The sequence below is a fragment of the Ochotona princeps genome, chromosome 23, assembly GCF_030435755.1.
Source record: "Ochotona princeps isolate mOchPri1 chromosome 23, mOchPri1.hap1, whole genome shotgun sequence".
NCBI lineage: Eukaryota > Metazoa > Chordata > Mammalia > Lagomorpha > Ochotonidae > Ochotona > Ochotona princeps.
The window spans coordinates 23484882-23510829 of record NC_080854.1 but is presented as its reverse complement, the minus strand read 5'-3'; the positions used below and the strand labels follow the sequence as shown (position 1 = coordinate 23510829).

The 25948-nt window shown below is 43.1% G+C and overlaps 1 protein-coding gene across 1 annotated transcript in view; it reads right to left on the bottom strand.

The window, feature by feature from the left end:
• The window catches only part of LOC101517391 (A disintegrin and metalloproteinase with thrombospondin motifs 12), a 212970-nt gene that overhangs the window by 115945 nt on the left and 71077 nt on the right, over positions 1-25948 (bottom strand). Inside the window, exon 3 of the mRNA XM_058679999.1 lies at positions 19377-19521. Coding sequence (XP_058535982.1) covers positions 19377-19521 — 145 coding nt within the window. The remainder of the gene's footprint in view (positions 1-19376; positions 19522-25948) is intronic.

The following is a 25948-nucleotide window of genomic DNA, read 5'->3' as shown; positions in this document are numbered from 1 at the left end:
TCTCTTATTTCACCAACGTAAAATACTTGCAATGCACACACAACTCTAATTCTCCAAGCTCAGGTGACAGTTGAGAACTGAGGATATGAAATCCTTCTGATATACCAAGCTGACCCCTCTTGGCACACATCTCCATTTATTTTTCTTTTTACACTACATTTTGGAAGTATGCTTGACACATAAAATGCTGTAAATATGTAAGTATGCAACTTTAAGTGTTTGAAGACACTTTCTCATGAACTTGTAAACATTATAAACATCTGGCACATCTAAAAGTTGTTTCTTGTTTCTTTTGTGCTAGAGCATTTAATAGCCAATACACTCTTTAAAAATTGGGAAGGACATGTTGTTGTTTATCATGGAGTTTTTATTATCCAGCAGCTCTGCAGATCTTATTTTGCACAAATAAAATGGTGTTCTCTTTGACTAACCTCCTGATTTTTCCTACATAATCCCAGTCCCTCATAACCCCCTGTCCCAGTCCGTTTCTATAACGCTTTCATTTTTTGAAATTTTTGCAGGAACATATTTTAATTTGCATCATTATTGAAGGCTTAATGCTCCATTACAATTAAAAACGAAAAAAAAGATTTCAACAAATAAAAGACCATAGTTCACCAAAAATATAGGCAAGGGAGATAAATCATGATTGAAAGCATGTCTATTTTATTTATACAGAAAACCCTAAAATAGTCACAGTTGATTAAAACTGTGTATCATTCCTACTTTGTTTTTTGAAAGATTTAAAACAAAATGTGACAAAATATTGTATTTGCTAGACTATAAACACACAGTCATCTTTTTTGTTTTTTTATTTTTTGAAAACAATCTTAGATCCCATATATAAGGAAGAGCATAAACATTGATCTTTCTGTGGTCAGTTTATCTCACTCAATGTGATATCCTCTAATTGCAACTATTTTAATAATGCAAGTGATAAAACGATGTTCTTTTTTAACAGCTGAATAATATTTCACTATCTATACCATATTCTCTTTACCTATTGATCAAGATGATGGACACTTTGGTTGACTCCATATTTCGGCTACTGTGCACCATGCTGCTAAAACCATGGTGGTCAGAGATCTTTCTGATATATGTTTGTGTATTTCTGTGCCTGGTCTATTTCACTTAGCGTAGTTCATTCATGTTATCAAAACCAGCCACATTTCCCTTTCTTTTCAGGCTGAATAACGTATTCAAGTATATATATCACAGTTTCTTGATCCAGTCCCCTACTGATGGGAAGTTAAGCTGTTTTCCTAGTTCAGCTACTATGAATAGTGTGGTAATGAACACGGGAAGGCAGATATCTTATTAAACTGCAGATTTTCATTCCTTTCATTATTCAGTAGCTCCCCTTACTGTGCTTCCTGAAAATAATTATTTATTTGAAAGGTACAGTGACAGAGACTGGGACAGAGAAGTAGGGCTGTGTGTGTTATGGAAGGTTGGGGATTGGGAGAGGTGTGGATGGAATTTGTCTAAGACCAAAGTCAAAAGCAGAAATTCCAACTGAGTCACTTCTGTGGGTACAGGGCCCAAGGGCTTGGGCCATCTGGTACTCTGATATGGGATGTTACTTTAATCTGCCGTGCTGACCCTCCTTAATGTACTTTTGCTCTTCATAGTTGTAGATGCTAAATAGAAATTTTGAAAAATAAGCAATTTAAACTTTGAAATAACTTTATGAAAGTATGTATCTACTCTATTTCATTGGTATGAATTATTGTTAGTTAATCCCTGATTGTGCCTAATTTATAAAGTAAATTATATCATCTGTAAACATACATTGCGAAAAAACCCTAGTATAAGTAGGGTGCAGCATTAGCCATGACTTCATTCACTAGCAGTCTTAGAACATGTTTCTTGGAGGTGGGGATAGTGGATTAAACAACAATTCTGTTTTATTTTCTAAGGAATCTCTATAGAATTCTCATAGTGTGTCCATCCATGTACAACCTATCCAATGACATAAATGAATTCCTTTTACTCAATATTTCCATCAACACTATTGTCTTCTACACATACAGCATTTGCATTTCCTTGAACATTAGTGATGGTGATCATCTTCTCGTAAACCTATTGGCTAGTTGGACATCTTTTTTGAAGAAATGCCTAAGCCAGTCCTATGCTCATTTTTGATGGGTTATTAATTTTCTGCTATTGAGTTCCAAGGGTTCATTACACATTTGGGCTATTACTCTTTTGGCAGAAACACAGTCTACAAATATTTTCTTCAGTTGCCTTTTATCTACTTGCTTCCTTTGCTGGACAGAGTGTTATAGTTTGGTATAATCCCACAAGTCTACCTTTGCTTTGGTTAACTATGCTTTGTGTGTCATATTCAAAAAAATAAGTTTGTTCATGTATATATATATATATATATAATACATATTTTTGTACATATCCATCTACTTAAAAGCATGAATTCATTCTGGTAACTCTGATTCTAACCAAACAGCATAGAGTTTACTCTAGCCTGTCTTATTTTTTGGAAATTCTCTTCTTTGCCCTTGAGAAATCTGATTTTTTATTATCTAAAATGTATTTACTTAGTTTTTGGTATGCCAACATCCACAGTTTCAGAATTTCTAACCAATAGTACTGTTTAAAATGCATTTGCTTACATGAGTGCAGTATTATATACCATGTTCTTTGATGTTGATTTTAGCTTAATGTCAAATCACAGCTAATAAGTTAGGCTTATTCCCTACCCACACTTCACTATAATTAGCTTACTCATTTAGGTTGATTTGCATGAGTAGCTGCACATGGACACAACCCTGAACCAGTTTCTGCCACTGGATCACGAGGTCAAACAGGCTGAGGTGGTAGGTTTGTCCTTATCAGAAACCATGCCAGTGTCTCATCACACCTTTGATTCCTAGCCCCGGTTGGTCGAGTCTTCCTCAAATCCTCTCCCATTGAAATGGTATACATGGCACCTCTCCCATGAGCTAGTCACTGAACTAACACTGGAGAATGTAGCGGTGAGCAATAATGACATGGTCCTTGGGCTCATTGAGCTGGGACTCAAATGGGGAAAACTCATCACAAATAGAACGATCAAATCAATTGATACTTAAAGGTTGTAAATAGGTACCATGAAAGACATAAACAGGCTGCTTTGATAAATAGTAATGTAGGGAAATAATGTATTTTATACACAGTGACTAGAGAAAAAAAACACTTTGAGGGAGTGACCTTCAGCTGAGAACAGATGACAAGAAGTCCACACGAAGACACACAGAAAGAAGATTCCAGATACAGAAAAAGAGCAAGGGTGAAATCTTTATGGCAGAAACTTTTCTAGAAATGATTGTAAAGGAGATTGGGTGTGACATGGTGAATGTGGGGCAATGACCCAGGAGCCTTCCCCACTTAGACGGACAGGGGCAGTAGGTACGCAGGAGGCAGACAGCAGCTACAGAGAGGACATTTGAGATGATTTCGCCACTTCTGTCTCTCCACTCTAACGGTGGAGAGTAAATCCCAACTTCTACTTCCATTTTCTAATACCGTGTCCTACTCCTAGGCCAATGTAACCCTCAGCTGAGAGCACAGTCAGTGCTCATGCTCATATCATGGTGCCCACAGCAAATGACTGACGCCATCCCATTTATTCCCAGAACCATGGACCCTCTCTCTCCCGCAGCCCCACACTTAACCTCCCACCCCAGTGAATCTGGGACTTTTCAAGGCATGTTGTTACTGATTTCCCCCAGGGTAACACCCTCTAGTGACCTGGTTTCATTGCTACAATTTGTACAGCTGACTGACCATTCCTGCTTCCTTTCCAATGATTGTCTGAGGACACATATGAGATATTTTGGATCCGCAAACAGCTCAGGAAATTCTAAAGCAAAGCCCTGGCTGAGCTGTAGCTGGCCCAGGTTCTGTACTGTAGAGAGACTCTGATGACTTTCCAAACCCCCTGCACAACCCAAGCTCCGATCCAGCTCTTTCAGTACAACATTGTGTCAACAAATACACAAGCCACATCCTCCCACTGAAGAAAAAATGTACAATTAAGGCCAATAAATGCTTATAGCCATTGCTTCCCTCACTGTTCTTCTACTTACCACTCTAAGTTGTCCACAGTGTTAGAATGGATGTGTTTAAGATCTTGCTAGCTCAGAGGTACAATGACTACTTAGACACAAAGAATATAACAGATTCCAAAAAGATGGAGTCGGAGCAATGCAATGACTCTGGGGGATGGATGCAGAGGAGAGATCCATGTCTGTCTTTAAGCTATGCTTCATTGTGAATGTTCAAATAGCCATTCAAACTTTCCAACTTGAGTGCATAATTTTAAGAGTATCATTCCCATGTCTACTGAAAACTAAGAGGCTGTTAGTTGAGGCAGGATAGTATGATGTTTAGACACAGAGGTAGAAGGGAGAGTAGATTACGAGAAGAAACTAAAAAAAAAAAACCTCATTGTTGTGTTATATTTGCTCGTTGTAAGGGGCAGGATGAGTTTATAGCAATACTCTTTAGAGAGTCAGTGCAGTGTGACTGTGAGTGAAACAGATATGACAGGTCATAGGAGCGTAGAGGTTGGAGTGAAGCATGGAGGAGGCTTGGTAAGATAAAGGAGAGAGCAAGCTCAAGTTGAATAGAACACAGGTGCAAAGCTGCAATTACAAACCAGCAAACACTTTTACTCAAATTTCATGCCCCTTTACCTTACCGAGACCTGACCAAAGAGGTGAAGCCAGTTGAGATAAGCTGAACATAATGTCCTCCTGCTGGACACTGGGATGTTGGCTTGCTTCAACCAATGTCTGGCTCTGACATCAGCAAAGTTTGCATGCGAGCTGCTGATCGGGTCATGAACTATACCCAAAACAGTTCAATCCATGGAAGAACCTGAGAATTTGGCTTGATGCACATAGCTTAGTTTCATTTTAAAACAAATTTGGGCCTCTGTATGAATTTGTATGTTGGTTTTAAACACTAGTCAAATGCTCCAAATTCCACACTGGATATGTAATTAAAAGTTCATAATCTGGCTTTAAGCTCTTAACTGATGTTTCTGAACCTAAAGAGATGTTCCCAATCAGTTCTTACAGTTTGATTCATAATGTGAGATGCAACAAAGGGAACAATCAGCATTATTGAAAGGACCAATCAGGGAGCCATACTTACACTCCTCAGCACATATTGTTTTATCAAGATTTATTGTCTATGAATGTGTCCAGTCAGCATCAGCAGTGCGTGCTGTTACCATATTGCAAGGAAATCAGCTAAGGATAGAAAACCAGAACAAAGTACACAAATATTACCAACATACAAACTACTGTCCTTAGTCTTAGCTTACAAAATTAACTTCAGTTCTAGTCACTCTTGAAAGAAGAAAAGCACAGGGGAACTGCTGGGGGCCTGGTCATGTTTTTTCTTGATGTGGGTTACAGGGGTGTGGCCATTTTGAGAAAAATTTGCAAGCTGTGTCCTTAAAGTATCATAACATTTTAAAGCAGAATGAATGAAAAGTGAAGAAACAAACCCACATAGGTGTTAAAATTGGAAGACAGAACTAGAGATTAGAAATAGCAAGGATTTCTCTTCTCTACAGTTCCAGCTTGGCTAAAGAAATGGGATCCATGGATTCCTGAAACAAGAGATTCCTCTTTCCTAAATCAGAATTCCAAACCACACAATTCCCCAAGTTGGGATTTTAAAAGCAGCAAACCTAGGAGTGGCTGATGTGGCCAAAGATACTGCTGAGATGACAGTGAATGCTGAGCCCGCGGTGTTGCTGCCAATGCTGGAATCGACACTGTTATTCTGCACCCTGAGTTGGACGCATCACAGCCTTGCTGAGCCTATGCCATGGCTTTCCCTTTACCACTCACCTCTTGCTTTGCTTTCAACGAGAAGCCTTTGCTGAGGGTAAAGCTTAGCAGTTGTCCCTGCCATCTCACAGAAAGCAGTATGCTTGTCTCTCAATGGTCTCTCTGACCTCCAAAGAGCTAATACCAAGCCCTGTGGTCCCAACCACAGATTCATAGAAATAAGCCGTGGAATAAGTACGAAAAATTTCCACATTGTTCCTTCCCTAACCTGGAGGAGAGAGAAGAGAGGAGTAATTTAGAAATCAGTAGATCTGGATGCAAGTGCTGTCCACATGAGTCAAGAACTCCGCGGTGCTAGCTAGGTCATTTCACTTTGGTGTGGCATTTTCTTCTCCAGGAACTGGAGGACAAAAACAGCACAAGTGAGAGCAGCATACACAATGCCACGTCCTGAACCAAACAGGGGTGTAGGCAAGGTTCGTCATGCTTCAAGTGCTCCTGTGCTGCCTGTCACTGATACATGATCACCCATACATGATCACCTATGTGTTTGATAAGTGCCTCTTACATATCTCCCTTTCTCTGCCACACTTTGGACATCACACATTTCAGGTGGTAAGATGCAAGATGGGAGTGAGATGTCTGGTCCCCTTCAGCTATGATGTCAGGAACAGACATTTTTGCTGGACACATCTGCTTATATTTTGATGGGAATTTGCAACAGTGCCTAGCGTCACTCTCTTGACCCTCCTAGAGCATGGCACAAAGTAAGGCCAGAATGAGCATGTACCAAGCGCGTAGTCCTCTCCCTGGTGCCTGCATGAGAGCATATCCCTGCGCAAATCTTTCCACTCCTCGGATCTCCAGTCTCTCTCAAATGGAGATCTGCATATCATTCTGGATTTTAAACTCTTCCTTTTAAACATAAAGCTGCTTTTTCCCATTCAATCTGCTGTAACAATCCCAGACTGGACATAGAGAAGCATGGAAAACATCCAGTTGATGAGGAGACCTACAGGAAAGGCAGGAACTCCACAAGGTCAACTCCTCCCCCTTGGATTCTGAGGACTGGAACCAACATAATTTTCTTCCTTGTCTTGTGCCAAATACCACTGGAAACAGATGTTCTGTCTTGTCTCAAACAATCTGGAGATCGATCCAACAAGAACATACACTGACTGTGTTTTGGATAGCCCTACCATTGGAGGATAAGACTGAGACCTCACAAACATAAACCCCTAGCCAGATTTACCTCAAGAGCTTGTCTCACTGAGCCCATTTATCTAAAAATTCTTCTCAGTTTCAGCCATTTCCTCCCTTAGAAAACCTATCTAGAAATCACCAGTCCAAGGCCCTCCAACCTTATCAGTACCTTCCCGACTTTTTCAATGTGTAATACTGAAATTTTCCTTTGCTAAGTTCTCCCATACTAGTGTGTCACCAACTTAGCTGTCCTAACCAACAGGTGTTTCTGGTTGTCTGATGAGACACCTACAACTGATACTGCTTAAATAGCTCTTACACAGCTCTGCAGAAATATTGATGTAAGAACAAAACACTGAGCTGGGGTATCTCTGATGTTGTACCAGCTTTCGTTTTCTATTTTAAATTCCAGTCCTGCTTTCCCTGAAGGCCATCTTGTGTGTTGCCTGTCTCTCTGAATATGGTTTCTCTATCATCATTTAAGGCAAAACATTTAGGGACAGCTCTTGATGCAAAAGCCCACCCTTCCTCCCTTGCCTCATCTGGCACCAAAAAGAGATTTTGCAAGACTGACTGGGTACTTCACTCATTTATGACACCAAGTTCTGTTGCCATGTGGAGCTCTGTGTGCATGTAAGGCCCCCAAAATGGGGAAGGGAAGGAAAGAAACCACAAGGAAGTGTCTAACAGTAGATCACATCAGCCAAGAGGTGGAGTCAGGAGCTGAGCGTCATTCAGAGCCCTGGGGGAAACAGGCATACAGCTATAGCTGTGCACGAGCTTGCCCCAGAGGCCATGGAGGAAGCCTGGCCTTGTCAAGCAGGTGATTCCTGCTACAGTTCAGCCTGAACACACCTTAAGCAGCGATCTCAACATGGGACCAGCAATATCAGCATGCCCTGGGACCTTGGTAGGGATACAAAATGCTTGGGTTTCCCTCAAGACCCAGTGAACCAGAAACCAAAGTGGGAGGAACAAGAAACTGCCAGACACAAAGTGCTCATGGGTTAACAGGTTCTAAACTTTAGCATCTCTTGCCTGGTGTGGTGTCTGATTGACCTAGTACCAACTTCGCCTATAAGCCCTACAGACCATTTTAGCATTCTTCTCTTCCATTGCTCCACCTGTACATCCTGTTCCTGGTAGTTATGGGGCTAAAGTGACTTGGGGTGTTATGTATTATCATGTATCTTTCTTTTCAGTCTCCTGAGGCCACAGCAGGATCTCCAAGTGGGTGCTGTCCATCGTGTTTCCAGGCGCTCTCTAGCATCTGCAATGCAGACAATGTCCGCAGATGGAGCAAAAAGCCTCGAGATATGGTTTCCAAAGAAAAGAAATATATTGAGCCAAAAATTGGCTCCAAGTCCTGCTGTGTCTTTGAAAGGTACAGATGGTGGCTGCATGAGTGTGGGACATCAGGTCCCCCTCCAGGGGCAACCACCTCCTCCCTCTGATGGAAACCCAAACGCTTTGTGCACGGCTGGATTCTCCAGGGCAGAAGGAAGTCACCGAGCTTCGGATGTTTACTGAAATAACACATTTCAGCTGAAATCCACAGGCGAAAGCAGAAGCGGAAAGGGAGAAGGAAAGAACAGAGAGCAACACCGTGGAGAGCCTGGAAGAAAGCTGGTCTCCCGCTGTGCCAGGACTGAGTTGTGAAGCTGACTCCCGTGGTGACTGCGGGAGTGCTCTGGTCCTGGTCAGCCTCCCAGATCTGCATCGCATCCCCTTCACAGTTTTGGCTTTCAGACTCCAGAAGCCGGACCTGGTGGCCCTCGCATCCTCATCCTTCCTGTGTGAGTTCCAGTAATGGCTTGGGGTGGGTTCAGCCCCTGGGCCCCCTCTGCTGTGGAAGTTATTTGCACTGCAAGCCTCACCTCTCCTTGGGGAGGGAAAAGCAAGTTTAATTCTGGGAGGGTTGTGAGAGGCGTGCAGGAGTGAGAAGAGGTGCGAGAGGGGGAACTTCTAGAATCAAGGATTACCTAGTAACGTCAGGTGTGTTTCAACAAGTCTTCACACCTCCTGCCATCTCATTTACGAAGCATTTGATTTCCAAGTGTTATGGATCCCATCTATACATGCATGTCTATGGATATGTATTTAGAAATACAGACATCATATACACATGTGTATAAGAAATTGGATGGCTTCTACATAGGAAGTGTTAACAATATGAGCTTTTCGGGCCCGGCGGCGTGGCCTAGTGGCTAAAGTCCTCGCCTTGAAAGCCCCGGGATCCCATATGGCCGCCAGTTCTAATCCCGGCAGCTCCACTTCCCATCCAGCTCCCTGCTTGTGGCCTGGGAAAGCAGTCGAGGACGGCCCAATGCATTGGGACCCTGCACCCGCGTGGGAGACCCGGAGGAGGTTCCAGGTTCCCGGCATCGGATTGGCGCGCACCGGCCCGTTGCGGCTCACTTGGGGAGTGAATCATCGGACGGAAGATCTTCCTCCCTGACTCTCCTCCTCTCTGTATATCTGACTTTGTAATAAAAATAAATCTTTTAAAAAACCAACATGAGCTTCTGGTAATGAAGAGTAGATAGACTGAACGCGGGGGTCTTCAAAAAGTTCATGGGAGATTGTCTTATGCAAAAACTGTGAATGGATTTTGCCAAAATGAATGTAGCCCTCCATCCCACTTCTCCACCAACTCTCTGAGGTACCTTTGTGATCTTGACCCCTGTGCAAAGTTTCCAAATGCTATGCCATGTATATGGTGAAAAGGTTAACTAAGGCACAACACTCTGAGGGTTTATTTTCAGGAATAGGGCCGCTCCAAACCAGAAACGGCTCTTGGGCTCCACTGAAGAAATGTGCAAAGTCATTCAAAGAAGAGTTATGATTGGCTGCAGCTTTAAAACTAGCCTTATTTGGCCTACCCCACTGATAATTCCCTAGCTGTAGAATTAGAAGTTAGCTGCTTGCTACTGATCAGTTGAGCTTAAATTGTTTTCTCTGTGACCATGAAATGGCACAAGATAAACTCTTACATGTGTAACCTACATTAGAATAAGATTATCTTTAAGACCTAATTGGCTTTATTCAGAAATTGTTCTAATTTGCCTTTTTAAAGATTTATTTATTGTTATTGGAAAGTCAGATTTACAGAGAGAAGGAGAGACAGAGAGAGTGATCTTTGTTTGCTGGTTCACTCCAAGTGGCCACAACAGCTGGGGTTGGGCCAATCCTCCTCTGGGTCTCCCACATGGGTGCAGGGTCCCAAGGCTTTGGGCCATCCTCTATTCTGCTTTCCCAGGCCACAAGCAGTGAGGTGGATTGAAAGTGGAGTAGCTGGGACATAAACTGGCGCCTGTAATGGATGCCGGTGCATGCAAGGCAGAGATTTATCCACTAGGCTACCGCGCCGGGCCCTCTGATTTGCTTTAAGAAAGCATAATTTACAAATCACTGAATCCATTCTGGGCTGGATATAACAGCATATCTGAGATGGGGTAGTTCGTAGGAAGGGAAATACACTTCTCCTGGTACAGCAGGCTAAGAGGTGCGGTCTAGAGGTGCCAGGGGCTGGGGAGGGCCTTCTGGCTATGTTTCTCCCCAGGAGAGGGGATGAAGGCAAGATGAAGGATTAGGATTAAGTCTGCAGCCCCCAAACCCTTCATGACTGACATGAATCCACTCACAGAGCAGAGCGCTGGTGACCTCAGCACCTCCCAGGAGACGCCACCTTCCAATATTGCTTCAGCAGGCCTTGTGTTTTCAGTATGCTTTATGGGGAGGGAGGAGGGATGTTCCAAACCAAACCAAACCAAAGTAATAAGAAGCAGAATTAAATGGGAAAATAAGCTCCAGCCCAGCACTGGCAGAGAGCAGACATGTATTCCACGGCCCCACGCCCAGCAGCATGCTCAACACTCAGAAGTATCACACACGTGGATGACTGGGAGGGGAGGCGGTCAGCAAGATACTGGCTCTTAGCGATGGCACAATTCCCTAAAGTGTCCTCGAAGTCACAGAAGACGCTGACAGCAGGTGAGGTGGAAGACATGCAGCTTGAGGCCTGAGAACAAGATTTGTGCGGCTCAATTGTAAAGTGCATAACTTATTAAATACCCATCTGCTTCCAAGAGCAATAATATAATTAAGAGTGGGTCTTCAAGGAGACAGAGGGAATGACAGACAAGAAGGAGGGTTTACTGACATCCTTTCCTAGTATTTACACTGTCTTTGCTATAGTCAGAAGTGGGGAGACCTCATTCTGGGTACTTAGGCATCATTCACACCCAGGCACCTGATTTGGGAAACAGTGGGCTATGGTGGGCAGATCCCTGCAAAATCAGAACTCACCTCAGGATTGTCTCAGGCTGTGTGACTGTCAAAAACTGGCCATTCCCCTAGCAATAAAGGTTCACAGAGCCGTTTTATAAGCTCTTAGAGTCAGATGCATTGGGACTTCAGAATTACTGGAATTATTAGCTCCTGGGAACCATCATTATATATTCCAAATCACTGTAAACTGCAAAAGTTCTGAAAGCCTACAGTGCTAATGAGAGTAGAGCTTTTGTCTCTCACTTGACATGCCTGCGGTCTCCTGTCCCATCCTTAGGTGCCCTTAGGTGCAGACATAACCAAGGTCCAGTTTCCTACCAGGCCCATGTTAGCCACTGCCTGTTTTGTGCACAACAGTGGCACCATGAGAAATCTGCCATGTCACTCAAGGTCACATGGTGGAATGACAAGCCTGTGAATGTAGCCTCCACCCTGCTGGTCCCACTGGGAAGAAATGCTCAAGGGCAAGGTCAGCACTGGCTCCAGAGGAGCTGGTAAGAAGGGCTGTTCCCATCTCTTTTCAGCAATCAGAGGGAGAGGATGCGACTCCACAGCCAAAGAACCTGTTGCCCCTTTCCGCAGTCATTTCAGCTGCTGTGACACCCTCAGAAGGGCAGTAAGGCCACTGGTGGGGCTGAAACTGGCAAAAGAAAGCCTTTCTTCCCAAGAAGCATGGACCATCCCTTCCCACTTAGATTTAACAAAAAACCTCCTTTGTCGAAAGAGAGACTACATCAGGCTTTCCATGTGGGGTTTGCAGAAAGCACTTTCCAAAGTCCCCAAGTCATCACGGCAGGGCAGGCTGCCTTCACCTCCTGCAGGCAAGAACGTGTGCTAAAGGTTTAAACACACACACATTGCACACACCTGCACATACACAGTCACACCTAAACACATGTAAGCACATGCAGTACGCATAAATACATGTGTGCACACACTGACACACACCTAAACATATAATCACAGTTGAAACACACATAAGCACAAATATATACAAATATGTATGTCACAAACACGCATCCCTGGGGCTGCACTGAGCTGATGCTAGGTCCCTTGTCTTAGACATAGCTCGTATGGAAGCGGAGTGCTTGAAGCACTGAGTGCCAGTGTGTGTGTTTGATGCCTTCACAGACCTGGAGCATGCACAGGGAGCCTTACTCCAGAGAAGTCAGCTCTAGTTCAGGCTACATCAGGTTCCTGTCTCCCCAAACACTGGAGCTCCTGGGTCCAGACTCAGGTTCTGGGGCTGCTGGGTCCTCCCTGCCTGCCCTACATGTGACAATGGGCCAGCCCCACCCAGAAGTTCTGTTGCCTCAGGGTCACAGTCTGCCTGGCCCTCCCAACTCAAGGGTCAGGCGCCTGTGCTCCTAAGTTAGGGCAGTCCTGGGGATGAGCAAGAGTGCAGCTGAGGCAGAAGGCACAGGGCAGGAAAGCAGCTGGGAGCAGGTGCAGGGCTTGCTGGAGACAGGTCAACATCTTCATCTCTTAGGTATGACATTACAGTCTATGCAAACCCACTAATGGATTTTTTTTAAGATTTATTATTTTTATTACTAAGTCAGATATACTGAGGGAGGAGAGATAGTGAGGAAGTGGAGCTGCCGGGATTAGAACCAGCGGCCATATGGGATCAAGGCGAGGACCTTAGCCACTAGGCCATGCTGCCGAGTCCAGATTTTAAACCACGATGGTATGAATGCCAAGAATGCTCTATTTCTAAATACTCCAGAATCCAAACAGATCTGTGAGAATTAGAAGAATCCACAAAGAGTCTGCAAGTCCTTCCTCTTGCTGAAAAGGAAACATAGGCTGTGGTTCCTGTAACTTACCCAAATCAAGGAACGACACAGGTGCCATTGGAACCCCCTTGGTCCATGTCTCTCTCGAACCTCCACAGGCAAAAAGATGAAAGTTGAAACTTCCTTTACTTCCTTATAAGCAAGACTAAAAATAAATGATTATGTAATAATAATAATTGCTTTCCATCTCTGGCTAATTGTACAGCAATCTCATGCACATTGTTAATATGTATCAGCTTCAGTTTAATTTTGTCACAAATCTAATCCCAAGCTTGGTTACATCATTTGCAGAATACAATGTAAAAAGAAATTGCAGATCCTGGGGCCAGGGCAGAGGTGTCAATCCCTCCTTCTCATCAGCCCAACAACCCATCCACAGCAGACAGGTGACCCTCAAAACAACAAACTCTGCACCAGCGTGTGGATGAAATGTGGATGTTATTTGAGGGCCTCAAATTACCTCCAAATGCTAGCTTGTGACTGGGAGTATGGTGACCATGTCCCATTCCCAGACATTGCCAGACACATGCTCAACTCTGACACTTGCCATGTCTGTACCCAGGTCCTGTTGGTAACAGAGAGCAATGATAGTACCCAAACTTCCTCCACTGGTGCAACATGGTCAGTGCCCCCAGACAGGGACCAGGACAGTAAAGGAAGAAGATGCGTGGAATAAAGGAACCGGGGTGGGGGGTTGGGGAGGCGGAAAGTGACAGAGACCCCACCCATGGAGGCAGGGAGGCAGGACCCAATGTGAGCCAAGGTTCTATTGTCCTTCAGGTTTTCTTTACAAAGAGCATATCTAAAACTCAAAGTCTGAAGAATCCAAGATGGCTGCCTCAGGTCACAAAGCCCCAAGCATGGATGTCGCCCAGTGCATCAGTGAGGCCCTGGAGGCTACAGCAGTGACAGTGCCATGAAGCCAGCCCCAAGCAGACCTTATCGATGTGTGTACAACCCTGCATGACTAGTGCAGGATAACTGACTGCTCAGGATCCACATTAATAGGCTGATCAATGGATGCTGTATTGACGTGTCCCGTCCTGACAAGCCACCAACCAGGCCTGCATGATTTAACCCACATAAATGTCCTTTGTTTTCTCTGGAGGCCTCTGTCCTTGGCTGACAGCTGGCCAGCTGTGTCCTTATCAGGCTCTTCCTCTCCCCCTACATGTCTGTGTCCAAAGGTTTAGTCGTGCTGGATTAGGGAGCTTGCTAACGAGCTCATTTCACTTAATGACCTTTTTAAACCACCTCTTGGCAGATATGGTCAAATACAAAATCACCACTGAAGTTCATACGTTGAAGTACTGATTTTGTATTTGACCGTATCTGCCAATAGGTTGGAGGGGGAGCAGTGCGGCAGATACAACCCAAATCAAAAGCAGCACTATTTCTCAAATGCCAGAAATATTAGCAGAAATGACTGAAGGGTAAATGGCCTCCTAAGAATCTCTGCCCACTTTCATGAAAGTCTTCTCAAGGATCCTCTTCAGCCTTCCTTGACTCCATGAAGTTATTCTGCTACATACACAACACGTCACAATGTCCTTATAGATCAGTTTATACTGGTCTTCTTGAAGCTCTTCCTGCACTATAGTACACATTCATCAGGGAAGAGTGCAACTTGGCACATTCAGAACAATATCCCTCAGCCTCTGGCCCAGAGAAAGCACCAATTTTTTTTTTTTTTTTGAGGAAGTCAACCAATGATGCAAACCACTGTAAAAAAAAATTTGGCATCTGCACACATCAGCTCAGAAAGCACCCTAGGGATCCATTTCTGTGCCTTCAGAGGGGAAGATGCAGACCACACATCTGATAATTCCCTCTCTGACTTCAGATCTAACAAGTAAACTTCCTTAGCCATCGAGAAATAATTTTATGGTTATTTAAGAGACTTCTAGCTGTTGCACAGAAATGGGACTGCACGAGAGTGGAAATGCTTGTTTTCCAAAACACTGGACTAGTGAATATGAACTGCCCAAAATCCACATTGGCCTAAGCTTACTGTCCAGAGAGGGATGCACACAGACACTTACCATGTGACAGAGCCTGTGGAAGCACACAGGCAGCTGCAAAGAGTTTTACTGGGAGTCACAAACGGGGGGCTGGCAGTGTGGCGAGTTGACTAAAGCCACCGCCTGCAACACCACCATCCCAAAGTGGTGCCAGATCATGTCCTGGCTGATGGCCTGGAAAGAGCAGTGGAAAATGGTTCAACTGATGAAGTTCCTGAGTCCTGCAGCCATTTGGGGAATGAACCAGTGAAAGGAAGATCTCTTTCTGCCTTCCTATAACTTTCTCTTCCAAATATAAATACATACATACATAAATGGAATTTTTAAAAAGTTGGCAGAAATGGGAGTTGATTGGGGACATGGATTAAAGCAGAAAAGCCACACTAGAGGTTTACTTCCACATTGTGCTTTAAAGCTAGAAGTTGAGTCAGTTTTTGTTTCTCGGGGTGATTGTCACTTTCTCATCAAGGCTGAGAAGATCAAAGTGAGGAAGTGAAGCAGACACCTATGAGAGGACTTGAAAGAGTTCACAAAAGATGGAGTTAAAGGACAAGGGTGTACATTTGATGAGATACCACCCAGCATGTCTTTATCATGTATCAGAGTCACTGGGCTTGAATACCAGCTCCAGCATGGAAACGCTCATCTCCATGAACCTGAGATTCTAATTTTGCCTTACATGGTAAAAACCACAGATGTCTGTATTCCATAAGGCACTGGGATTTATTCCATTTCCTAGTGGAATAAATAACTCATAGGATACCTGGTAGTGAAATGAAACCCCATGAACCTGTGTACTAAGACACATCCCAGAGTGGTCTTTGCAGCATAAGGTATAAAGGCCTCAACTTGGAAGCTGTTCAGAAAGACTCCCAGGAGCCTGCATCAAGCATGGAAGAGTCACACAATAGACAGAGAAATGAGTGAATTATAACTGCATGTTCTGGCACAAAGACACAATCCAACAAGAAAAGGTCTGGTACATGCTTTTTCCATGTGCCTTCACGGTTTTATACTCTATTAGAAAGAAAACTCCAGGGACAGATTCCTACTTACTCATGCTCTATATCCAAGCTGTCAGAAATCCAGACCAAAACACTTTATCCTACTCATAACTGTATGCCCATGGAGCCTAGGAGAGCCTCTGACACAGACGGCCTACTCAGTCAGCATCTGCTAAATGAATGTATAAATTTTGCACCAAAGCATGCATGTCAGGAGCTAGACTCTATTTCCAGTTGAGGGCCCTGAGGCATGAAATACCTGGTTCTGATCTTTCTTGCTATAAAATGACCCTACGGTTTTTCTGATTTCCCCAATTTTCTGGAACCGACGTTCCCCCATGGAATAGCCACTCAAGTTCCAGTGTGACCACACGATTACCAAAAGGCCTAAGAAAAATGAGCTTGTCATTATGGATAACATGAGGTTTTGGAATTTTCTCTGGATTTAATTTTGGCAAGCTCTACTGTCCCACTATTTGCTGTAGACTCCAGAAAGTTGATTTTAGAGGAAAGAACTTTGGCAGTCTCAGGATTCCTGAGGTTGAGAAAAGCAAACAAAGCTGGCGAGACAGGTTAAGAAAACCAACCCAATCCAAGCAAAATAGCATCTCATTTAAGCTCTGGGGGGAAAAATGTGCTATGTTGATAACAGACAGATTGTGAAATTCCTGGGGTATTTCTATGTGAGAAATAAAAGTCAGTGGAAGGGAAAATAATGATACATTTTCTCCTCTGAAACAGGAGGGTATTTTCAAAGTATATTTTTCAAATGTCGAAGGTATTCTTGCTTTGAACATTAGAAAGGCAGAATACTTTACATAGGGTCAAGGTTATCTTTTATATAATCACAATAATTCTGTCTTGCAACATCAGTTGACCTACACGTGGAGTGTACTTTCTTGTTGGCTAATGATACTGCTACTGTCAGGGAATCTCATTATCTCTGCAGGGTGACATGCTACAAGAACACGGCAATCACCTGTTTCAGTAAGACCAAGTACATTCCATCTGCCCAGATTTTAAAACTCCAAATGTCATGAATAGTTTCAGAATAGTCACACAACACATTTAAGAGTCTTGAATGTCTAGCTTCTAGTTCAGCACTGAATCACAAATATTATCTTAGGAAAAGAAATGATCACAAATAAGCTTTAATATCTAGAGAAGACAGGCTCCATCTTCCTTTTAACTAGCAGACATAGATGAGAAGCTAGCAGTTTCCTGCTTCATTTTCTTGGCTACAAAGGTTCTTTGTCAGTTTCATTTCAATGGTTTGTCACACTTTCACTTTGCACTCAGCAATACTGTAACATTATTTGGAAGTGAAATCTCTATTGTAATGGAGCCTGTGAGAATGGTTGATGAAACAAGCTTTATATTCAAGGAAAAATTACAGAATAATGTGAGGCAGTAGAAAGTCTAAACTACAATTGAATTTTAACATGGGAGTTTGGCTATACACCAATACCAAGGAGCTTGATGCTTTAAAAAATTCACTCCCATCTTCGGGCCTTGATGGCTTCCTTAGTGAAAGAAGAAAAAGGTGTCCGTCACTCCCAAAGTTGCTTTCAAAAGAGCTATTCAATTCTGACATCCTGAGGTTCTAAGTAAGCAGAAGAGAGTATGTTCAGAGAGTATATGCAGAAATTTACAATACAAAAATGGTTCCAATCTGGGGCTCATCAGAGGAGGGTTTGTAGTATTGAAAACACAAGGTTTACCTAAAAGTACGATATGAAATGGTACAACAGCCATTATAATTATGGCATGGTGTGTGACTGAATAAATATCACAAAACTGCCCTTTTCTCTTTTCATCTCTCTGCCTTGGTGACTAAATATTTGCCATTCCCAACTAATTGTTAGATATCTCTACCACAGCAGAGGAGTTGTAAGGGAGAAGATGTTCCAAGTTGACAGATGAGGGATAAATCAACTTGATTCTTAGAGCAAAAAAGGTTCTGCTCCCATAACTCTCTGCCAGGTTGATGATTCAGACTTCAGTTTTCATCTACAAAGTATCAGAATTGTCAGGTTTCTCTGTCACTCACAGTATTCTTTATTAACCAAAGTACAGGAGGAATTAGGCAATGATTCAAGTAATTGGAATGCTGATCAACAGGAACACCTAAAATTTGACACTGAGAATGAATTATATAGATTGGAACTTCCAGCAGTCAAATCATCAAGCTGCCATGTCCCTCTCTTTCTAATAGTAATAACTGAAAGATTAGAAACCAACTTAACTCCTTTAGGAAAGAGCTGCAACAACTTCCTAAAGTTAAGGGATTGATGAAACAGCTATCTTTTCACATGTAGAAAACACTATATTCTCAAAAGTTTGGTGCTTCTGTAGTCAGCTCCTAGAATACGGATCCAATGCAGGGCGTGAGACGTCTATACAGATGGCCTGGCTTCTCAGCCCTTTCCTTCTCCACTTTTATCTCCCCTCAACCCTTCTTAGGGTCCATCTTCTCCAGTTTCCTCATCATTTTACCTACTTTCAATTGAGGCCCATGGATTTCAAGTGCTTCAGACACGCTATGTTCTTTACTCCTTTTATTATCTGTCCCCATTGCACTGCTCTGTTTTGTGAAAATGATAATCATGAAATCATTTTTTAAGATGTCCAAATTTCCAGTGGTCTTTTCCTTATGCATGATCCATTACGTCCTACATGGCAGAGGGAACATGAGCAATCCAAAGAAATAGCTTGGTTCAATGTGCAATCAAAAACTGTCTGAAGACTGCCTAGCACAAGGCAGGGCCGGTTCCGACCAACTAGTGAACACCAACCAGGGAAGAGCAACCAGTGAACAGCAACCACAACACAGTGCAGGGAAAGATGCTTTGCTGAATTCAGCTAATGTGCTGACTCCTCTTCCTATTATCAGCATAGGCAACATTTCCATAGTCCCTCCACATGCAGAAGTGAGGAACTCCATGGTAATTGAACTAATGTATTCTGTAACACTGTAATACTGCTAAGCCTAAACACCATGATGTCTTTCCTCTAAGCATACCCAGAAGAGTTTTGTTTTTTAAGTAATTCACTATTGTGAAGGTCCTCTCAACAACTAATGTAGCAGCTAAGTGGGAGATGCTTTCCCCCTCTTCTCAGTTGCAGACAAAGAAGTACAACATTGATAAGGGTGCATCTTTTTCAGCAACAGAAAAAGGGATGCCAGATGTGAGTAGGCAGAGGTAGTGTGGTAAGAAAACAACCCAAAGCATGGAGCTGATCAAGTCACAGTACCCATTAATCCACAGGCTGACTCCTTCGCCTCTGGAACTCTCGGCCTCTTGTAAACCACGTGTGGGTGGGAACTGCCAATAGCCAGTGACAAGTTTTTAACAGGCTCAATGAAAAAGTCTCCATGTGGCAGGTGAAATGATCCAACCTGTAAAAAAAATCAGTAAGAAGGTTTTTTGAAACAACTTCATGCAAAGAAAATTGGTAAAGTCCAACATCATCTCAAGATCCTGAAAACCAGTGCTTGGAGTCTACCATTTGATGTTGCAGAAGGTGAAATGCCTGAACAGTCATGATCATTCAATGTTTTGGGATCATTCATCTTGAGACACTTAAACATATGTATCCTCAAAGTAACATACAATTGTTCAGAGTTATCAATCTGCCCTAAAACCCATGGCTGATATCTACGACCCTCAGCCTAATGCATCAGTCCTGAAGTGGACATTTCCCAGAGTGGTTAAAATGCCATTTTCTTGGAATTCCCTCATCTTAGGAATACTCACAGACTCCAACTGATTATGGAATTGGTACCTATACCCCACTCTCCATTGATAGCTTCTGGAATATCTACCTGTTATGTAGGGGGCTTGGTGACATGCTCACACAACTGTTTAACTGGAGGCATTTAATGTCATTTTTCACTCAACAAAACAAGGATACCTTATGCTATGCCCATGATCTGAATCTTAGCTTTAGGGAGAAGTAGAAAGTCCCCTGTTAATTTCCAAGGAAAAGGAAGCACACTGAGACTTCTGATTAGGAATCAGTGTGATTCTGGGTAAGGCTGGTCGGTGAGAAACTTTTCTTAGAAGTTAGTATAGAAGTAGGAAATCCTAAGTATAAGCAAAATGTCTTAGTGTCTGAGCTGCTTAGAAAACTCTTTCTCAGAATCAAGATGGCAAAATAGGGTGAGGACACATTTAAATGGAAGGAGAAACGTTAACCAGTATGAAGCAAAGAGGGCACATTCCAGGAAATAGGAAAAGACAGAACAACAGCAGAGCGGTACCTGGAGACTGACAGACACTGGAAAGCCACAAAAACAACAGTGTAGTGTTGCAATGACTGATACCCGAGAGGCATTCAGCAAACTCCACCAGCAACAAGGTGGGAAGGGACTTTCACTGGGAGCTCTGGAGGTGGACCTAGACAAAGAATTGCCCGTCCCGCTGGTCTGTTTGATTTGACCAGGAGCAGAGACAGAGCAGCAGAGCCCAGATAGGCAGTGCGGGAACAGGATGGATTTCACAGTCCAGTCTGCCCCCCTAGAGCCAAATTAGGCACCATTTTGTTTAAGGAGGTAAAGGCAATGGAAAGAACTGGGCATATGCTGAGTTTAAAGTGAACTCATTTCTGACTCAGTAAACTGCAACAACGTGGCATTCTACAGGTTTCACCCAAGACAGGTCCAGGTAGCCCTCAGACCTGCCATTTTCCATGCCCACAATAAAGGATATATGACTGTGTATGAGGAACTATACTTTAGTAATGATATAGGGGAACTTGGTTGGCGGGGGAGAATTGGGGAGGAGATATGGGAAATCCCAGGGGCCTATGGAACTGTATCATAAAATGATGATGATAATAATAATAATGATAACAATTAAAAGATTAAAAACTAAAGAAAACCCCTTCTCCTAAGAGGCACTCAATTCTACATGAAACAGAGGCCTAGCTCTAGACAACCTACTTGGGACATCGTATTCAGTTGACCAGGAGCTCAAACCTCGAAGTTAAATTGGGTTCAAATTAAACCAGTTCCTCTCTTTGCTAACATTGTAACCTTGGGCAAATGACTTGTTCTGTCTCCTATATCCCAAGGGAATTCATCAAGGATTGCTGTGAAGAATTAAAAGAATTTGTATATGAGAAGCGCTTAGGAAAGGGCTTTGTTCACAGTCTTGCCCACCACGAGGGGCTGATTTCCTGTTATTTCTTTGCATCGGGGTCTCCAGATGACATAGCAGTTCAGCAAACTTTAAGTCTGGAAACACTGGTGTCAATGAGGGAACTATGAAACCTTCCAAGTTCAAGTTCCCTTCCCTCCTCCTCCTGAGCAGCACAGGGCTAACTGAACAGGTGAGCTGAACACTGCCCAAGCATCCTTCACAGGAATCAAGAGCAGCTTCCCCGGAAAAGGCTGTTTTGTATTGATTTGTGTGTCCTTTCAAACTGTTTGCTTCATGGCAGGCAATGATTTAATCAGAGTTGACATAAATCTCACAATCATTTTTCTATGTTTACTACTGACAACACAAAAAAGGGCGCTGGCCCAGCACAACGACTCAGCAGCCAGATCCTCACCTTGTACTCACTGGAATCCCATATGGGTGCTGGTTTGTGCCCCGGCTGCTCCAATTCCCATTCAGCTCCACGCTTGCGGCCTGGGAAAGCAGTACAGGACCGCCCAAAGCCTTGGGATGTTGCACTTGTGTGGGAGACACAGAAGAAGCTCCTGACTCCTGGCTTCAGATCAGTTTAGCTCTGGCTATGTGGCCATCTGAGGTGCGAACCGATCGATAGCAGATCTCTCTGTCTATCCTTCTCTTTACAGTCTGCCCAACAGGCAGTTTTTTTTGTTTTGTTTTGCCCCAGTGTCTTTCTTTGAGGAAAACCTCTGGGATCATAAGATCTGACAAGGGTCAGAGAGTGACATAAAATAATTATAATGAAATAGCTAGAAACAGACTCCATGCAGGGCTGAGGTTCAGGTCCATTTCTGCGCTGAGTCAGCCATCAGGCACAGAGGAGAATGTGGGCTTGTTGCTAATACAGCTCATTTGTTCCATGGAAACAAAGCAGTCCAGGACTCCTTAGGGATGGTTGGACCTGGGAGCCCTTTGGGCATCGCTCTCAACCTACTATTGATGTCCTTAAAGAAAAAAAAAAACAACTAAAAACTCCACCAGGAAAAATGTATTGGTGTTTCTTCAGCTTGGACCTTGGACCCAAGTGGTAGAGAAGAAACAGGAAACTATTGAGAATTTCTTACTTGGTTTCTGTGCACCACACAGGAGCTCTCTTAAAAGACGCACAAGGGTTTTCATAAGATCTGACTTCTGCCTGCAGCTGTCTAGAAGATGAGCTCGCCAGCATGCTCATGGAAATCACCTGTTCAGCCTCAGGATTCCTCAGAAGCTGGATCAGGATGAGGAGTAGCTGGAGACTCACCAGCTCACAGGCAAGTAGGGCTCTGGCCCCAGGATACCACATCCTAGAGACAGGACAGGCAAGAAAGACGATGAAGAGACCTGGGCTGAATGTATGGAGAGTGAAGTAGAGGATCTCCCACCTGAGGTTTGCAGGTCTCCCATCCTCCGAAGAAACACACACAGATTTGTACATCTGGTACCCAGGCGGCATTGCTTTATTGGTCTGTTCTCATCTCACCAGGGCCAGATCATGAAGGAAGGAATTTATTCTTGTTTGCTTCTCAGAGGAAGGGCCAGCTCCAACTTTCCCTGAAGTTAACTGCCCAAGAAAATCACCTTCTTCCATTTCCAGTTCTGGCTTGGAATCAAAGAAATCTCTCTGCACTGCAGTCCTCCCTGCAACCTGCTCTCCTCTGTCACTTTAAAGGAGAATGGGAACAGGATGGAGGAAAAACAGTCCTCACTCTGGTCTTGAACCCCGTATGCAGAAGTTTGTGGGTGGAATGCCCTGTAGTCTGAAGCTCAAAACAGATCAATCTGCTCTTGCTTTCCACCTTCTCTTCTCCCTGTCAATATCTAATAGTCTCAGGATAATGAACCATCTTTTGGAACTAAACTCATCCATTGTCTTACTTTTAACTAAATGCGAATGCTTCTAAGACTATCTTTCAAAACTTTAAAATATGCCTTATTTTTTGTCATTACAAACATACCTAGAGATGTACAAATGTGCCAGTTACTTAGTATTTTCCATTAACAGAACTCCCACACAGAAAGGTAGAACATTATCAACAGCCAAGAGACTCCCAATTCTGGCTTCCAGTCAGGTATATTCCTTAAGTATAACCATTATCCTGATTTCTAGCACTAACATATCGGCTTTAAGCCTATCCTTAATTGTTTACAGGAAGCATTATTTCACACACACACACACACACCTATTTCATTTTAAATGTTGAGGACTGGCCAACGGAAAATATTTTTGTAAAACTGTGGATTTCCCAAGGCCGCTTAGATCAGACTCGTGGTGTCACTTTGAAGGGCATACAGTAAGCCCGGGAGGTACCACAACGGACTGAGATGGTTGGCCTTGATCCAGTACTGCTTCCACCAGGCCAGGGTGGTGCAGACCATCCCAGACCCCTTGGAACAGTCTCAGATGGAGAACAGTGGCTCACCACCTCCTCTCTGCCCTCCCTGTCAACTTATACCCAACTATTTGGTATGCTGATGTATGTGACACTACACTTCAGCAAGTGTCAGTGACTTGGGAATCATTAGGAACCTGGCAGTGTTTGGGAAGGAATATGTGAAGGGAATGTTCTCAAGTCACAAAGCCCACAAACCTTGAAGAGTTACCTAACCTATGCAGTTGTGCCTTCAGAAACACCACAGGCAACATAGAAGCCTGAAGGCTAAAAACAAAAGCAAAAACAAAAACAATGAAAGTGACATGTGAATAGCACCCCTTGGAGTTGTGCAATGGAACACCACTTCCAAAACACATCACCCTGCCTTAGAAGGAAATTTCTCTTCATTTGAAAAAGCTCAAAAGTCACCAAATCAATGTTTTTTCCTGTAGTGTCAAAGACAACACGATCAAATGTTCTGAAATAAAAAATTTTAAAAAAACAGGAAAAAATTATTCTGGATATAGAGGAATCCAACATATGCAATCCTAGTGCCCGGAACACTGGAAAAGGTAGCTCCTGTTTCCCATTGCATAGATTTTTGAAAGGGGATAAAACAGTACCTTAAAAATCAGCAGCCTACACTATCCATCTGTATCTATCACAATGGTCAGGCTTGAGCTAAGAGCTTAGGATGGAGACTGACCCCTCCCCTTAAGGCTGACCATTCAGCCAGAAAGACAAAGCTGATACTCATGGAACAGCAGGGAAGAGAAAGCCGCGGAGCCCTGGTATTTCGGTGTTGAAAAGGGCTTAGTGTTCAGAGGCGGGACGGAATGGTTGCTGTCAAAAGAGCAAAAGTTGACCATCTACAGTCTCAAAAGCACTTGGCTCCATCCTAAAGCCTTCAGAGGATCCTAGAACGATTGGCTTCTTTGTTGCTGATATGCCAGAGGGAGGAGGCATTTTCTCACTTCATATATGGCCAGGCCCATAAGCCCAGCAGAGAGCAGAACTCAGGGGAGGACAAAAACATCAGAATAAGGACAGGTGAGAATGAATCGGTGAGAAGACTCCTCCAGTCCACAGCAGCATCCGCTGGGATGCCCAGCCTTCCCAGCAGGCCTCTATGCAGCACAGAGGAGTGACTCATAACGTCAGTGACCAGTGAAAATTCTGCTCATGAATTCTGACCACCTTACTAACTCACAGGGCTTTAGAGGCTCCTGGATCAAGCCAGAAAAGCATTCACTAGTACACCTACCTGGTAGCTACCTCATGCCTGCAGGTGTTAACACAGCCATGGAGAAGGTGTGTTCTACAGTAATGCTGTCCTGTGGAACTCTCTAGAATGATGATTTTTGTATCTGCTGAGCTATCTGAATTGGTAGTCTCCAGTATGATATGTGGCTGATGTAGCTTCCTTGTGGGATTGTTTCTAGACTGGCTGACTAGGAAAGAAGAATAAAGAGCTATGAGCATGTTTGTCACACAGTGACGAGTGCTGTAATCAAGGGCAAATTTTGGCACTTGCCTTAAAAGTAACAAACTGCAAAAATGTGACTTATTCACTTTAACAGTTCAGTTTTCATGAGCAAAGTAAATTAGGAGCCAGACAAGAAATCCAAGGAGCTGCACCCAAAGAACACACATAACCAAGTTGATACAATAAATGCAGGAGTCCTGTTAATATTTATAATTAGACTATTACATCATGTCGCTGGGTTTTCTACACTTTCCTATATTTGTCTTGCCATTATACATTTATAATATCAGAAACCTAAGCTTAAAACAATGAAATGAGTTGCTGTGTTATTACAATAACTTGGGGACAAATAATAGGAGGGGATTAAGGGATAGTGGGGGTGCAAGTCAAAAGAAGAGCCCCTATGCTTCTAAGTCTGTATTATGATAAAATAAGAAAACCTGTAAAGCTAAACAGAGATGTTACTCTGCAAGCTTCCAGGCAAGTGTGTTAATCTTAGAAACATAAAATTAAGGATTGTGCCTGCAAAAAATAACTACACTTTAAAAAAATATATTTCCCATATATATATTATGCCCGTATGAGAAATAAAAGATGAAAAAGGAAGAAATGTGTTTGCAAGGAGTGACATTCAACTAAATAGTTTCTACCTCTTGAGGCTAACACATAATCAAATGCTTTGCTGCCCTGACAACATGATCTTTTGAAAATGTTTATTTTTGCTTTAAAAAAAAATCTAGTCCTTAAAGTGCTTCCAACATAAATTTTTCAATTATGAGTAGAAAAAATGCAACATCCACAGAA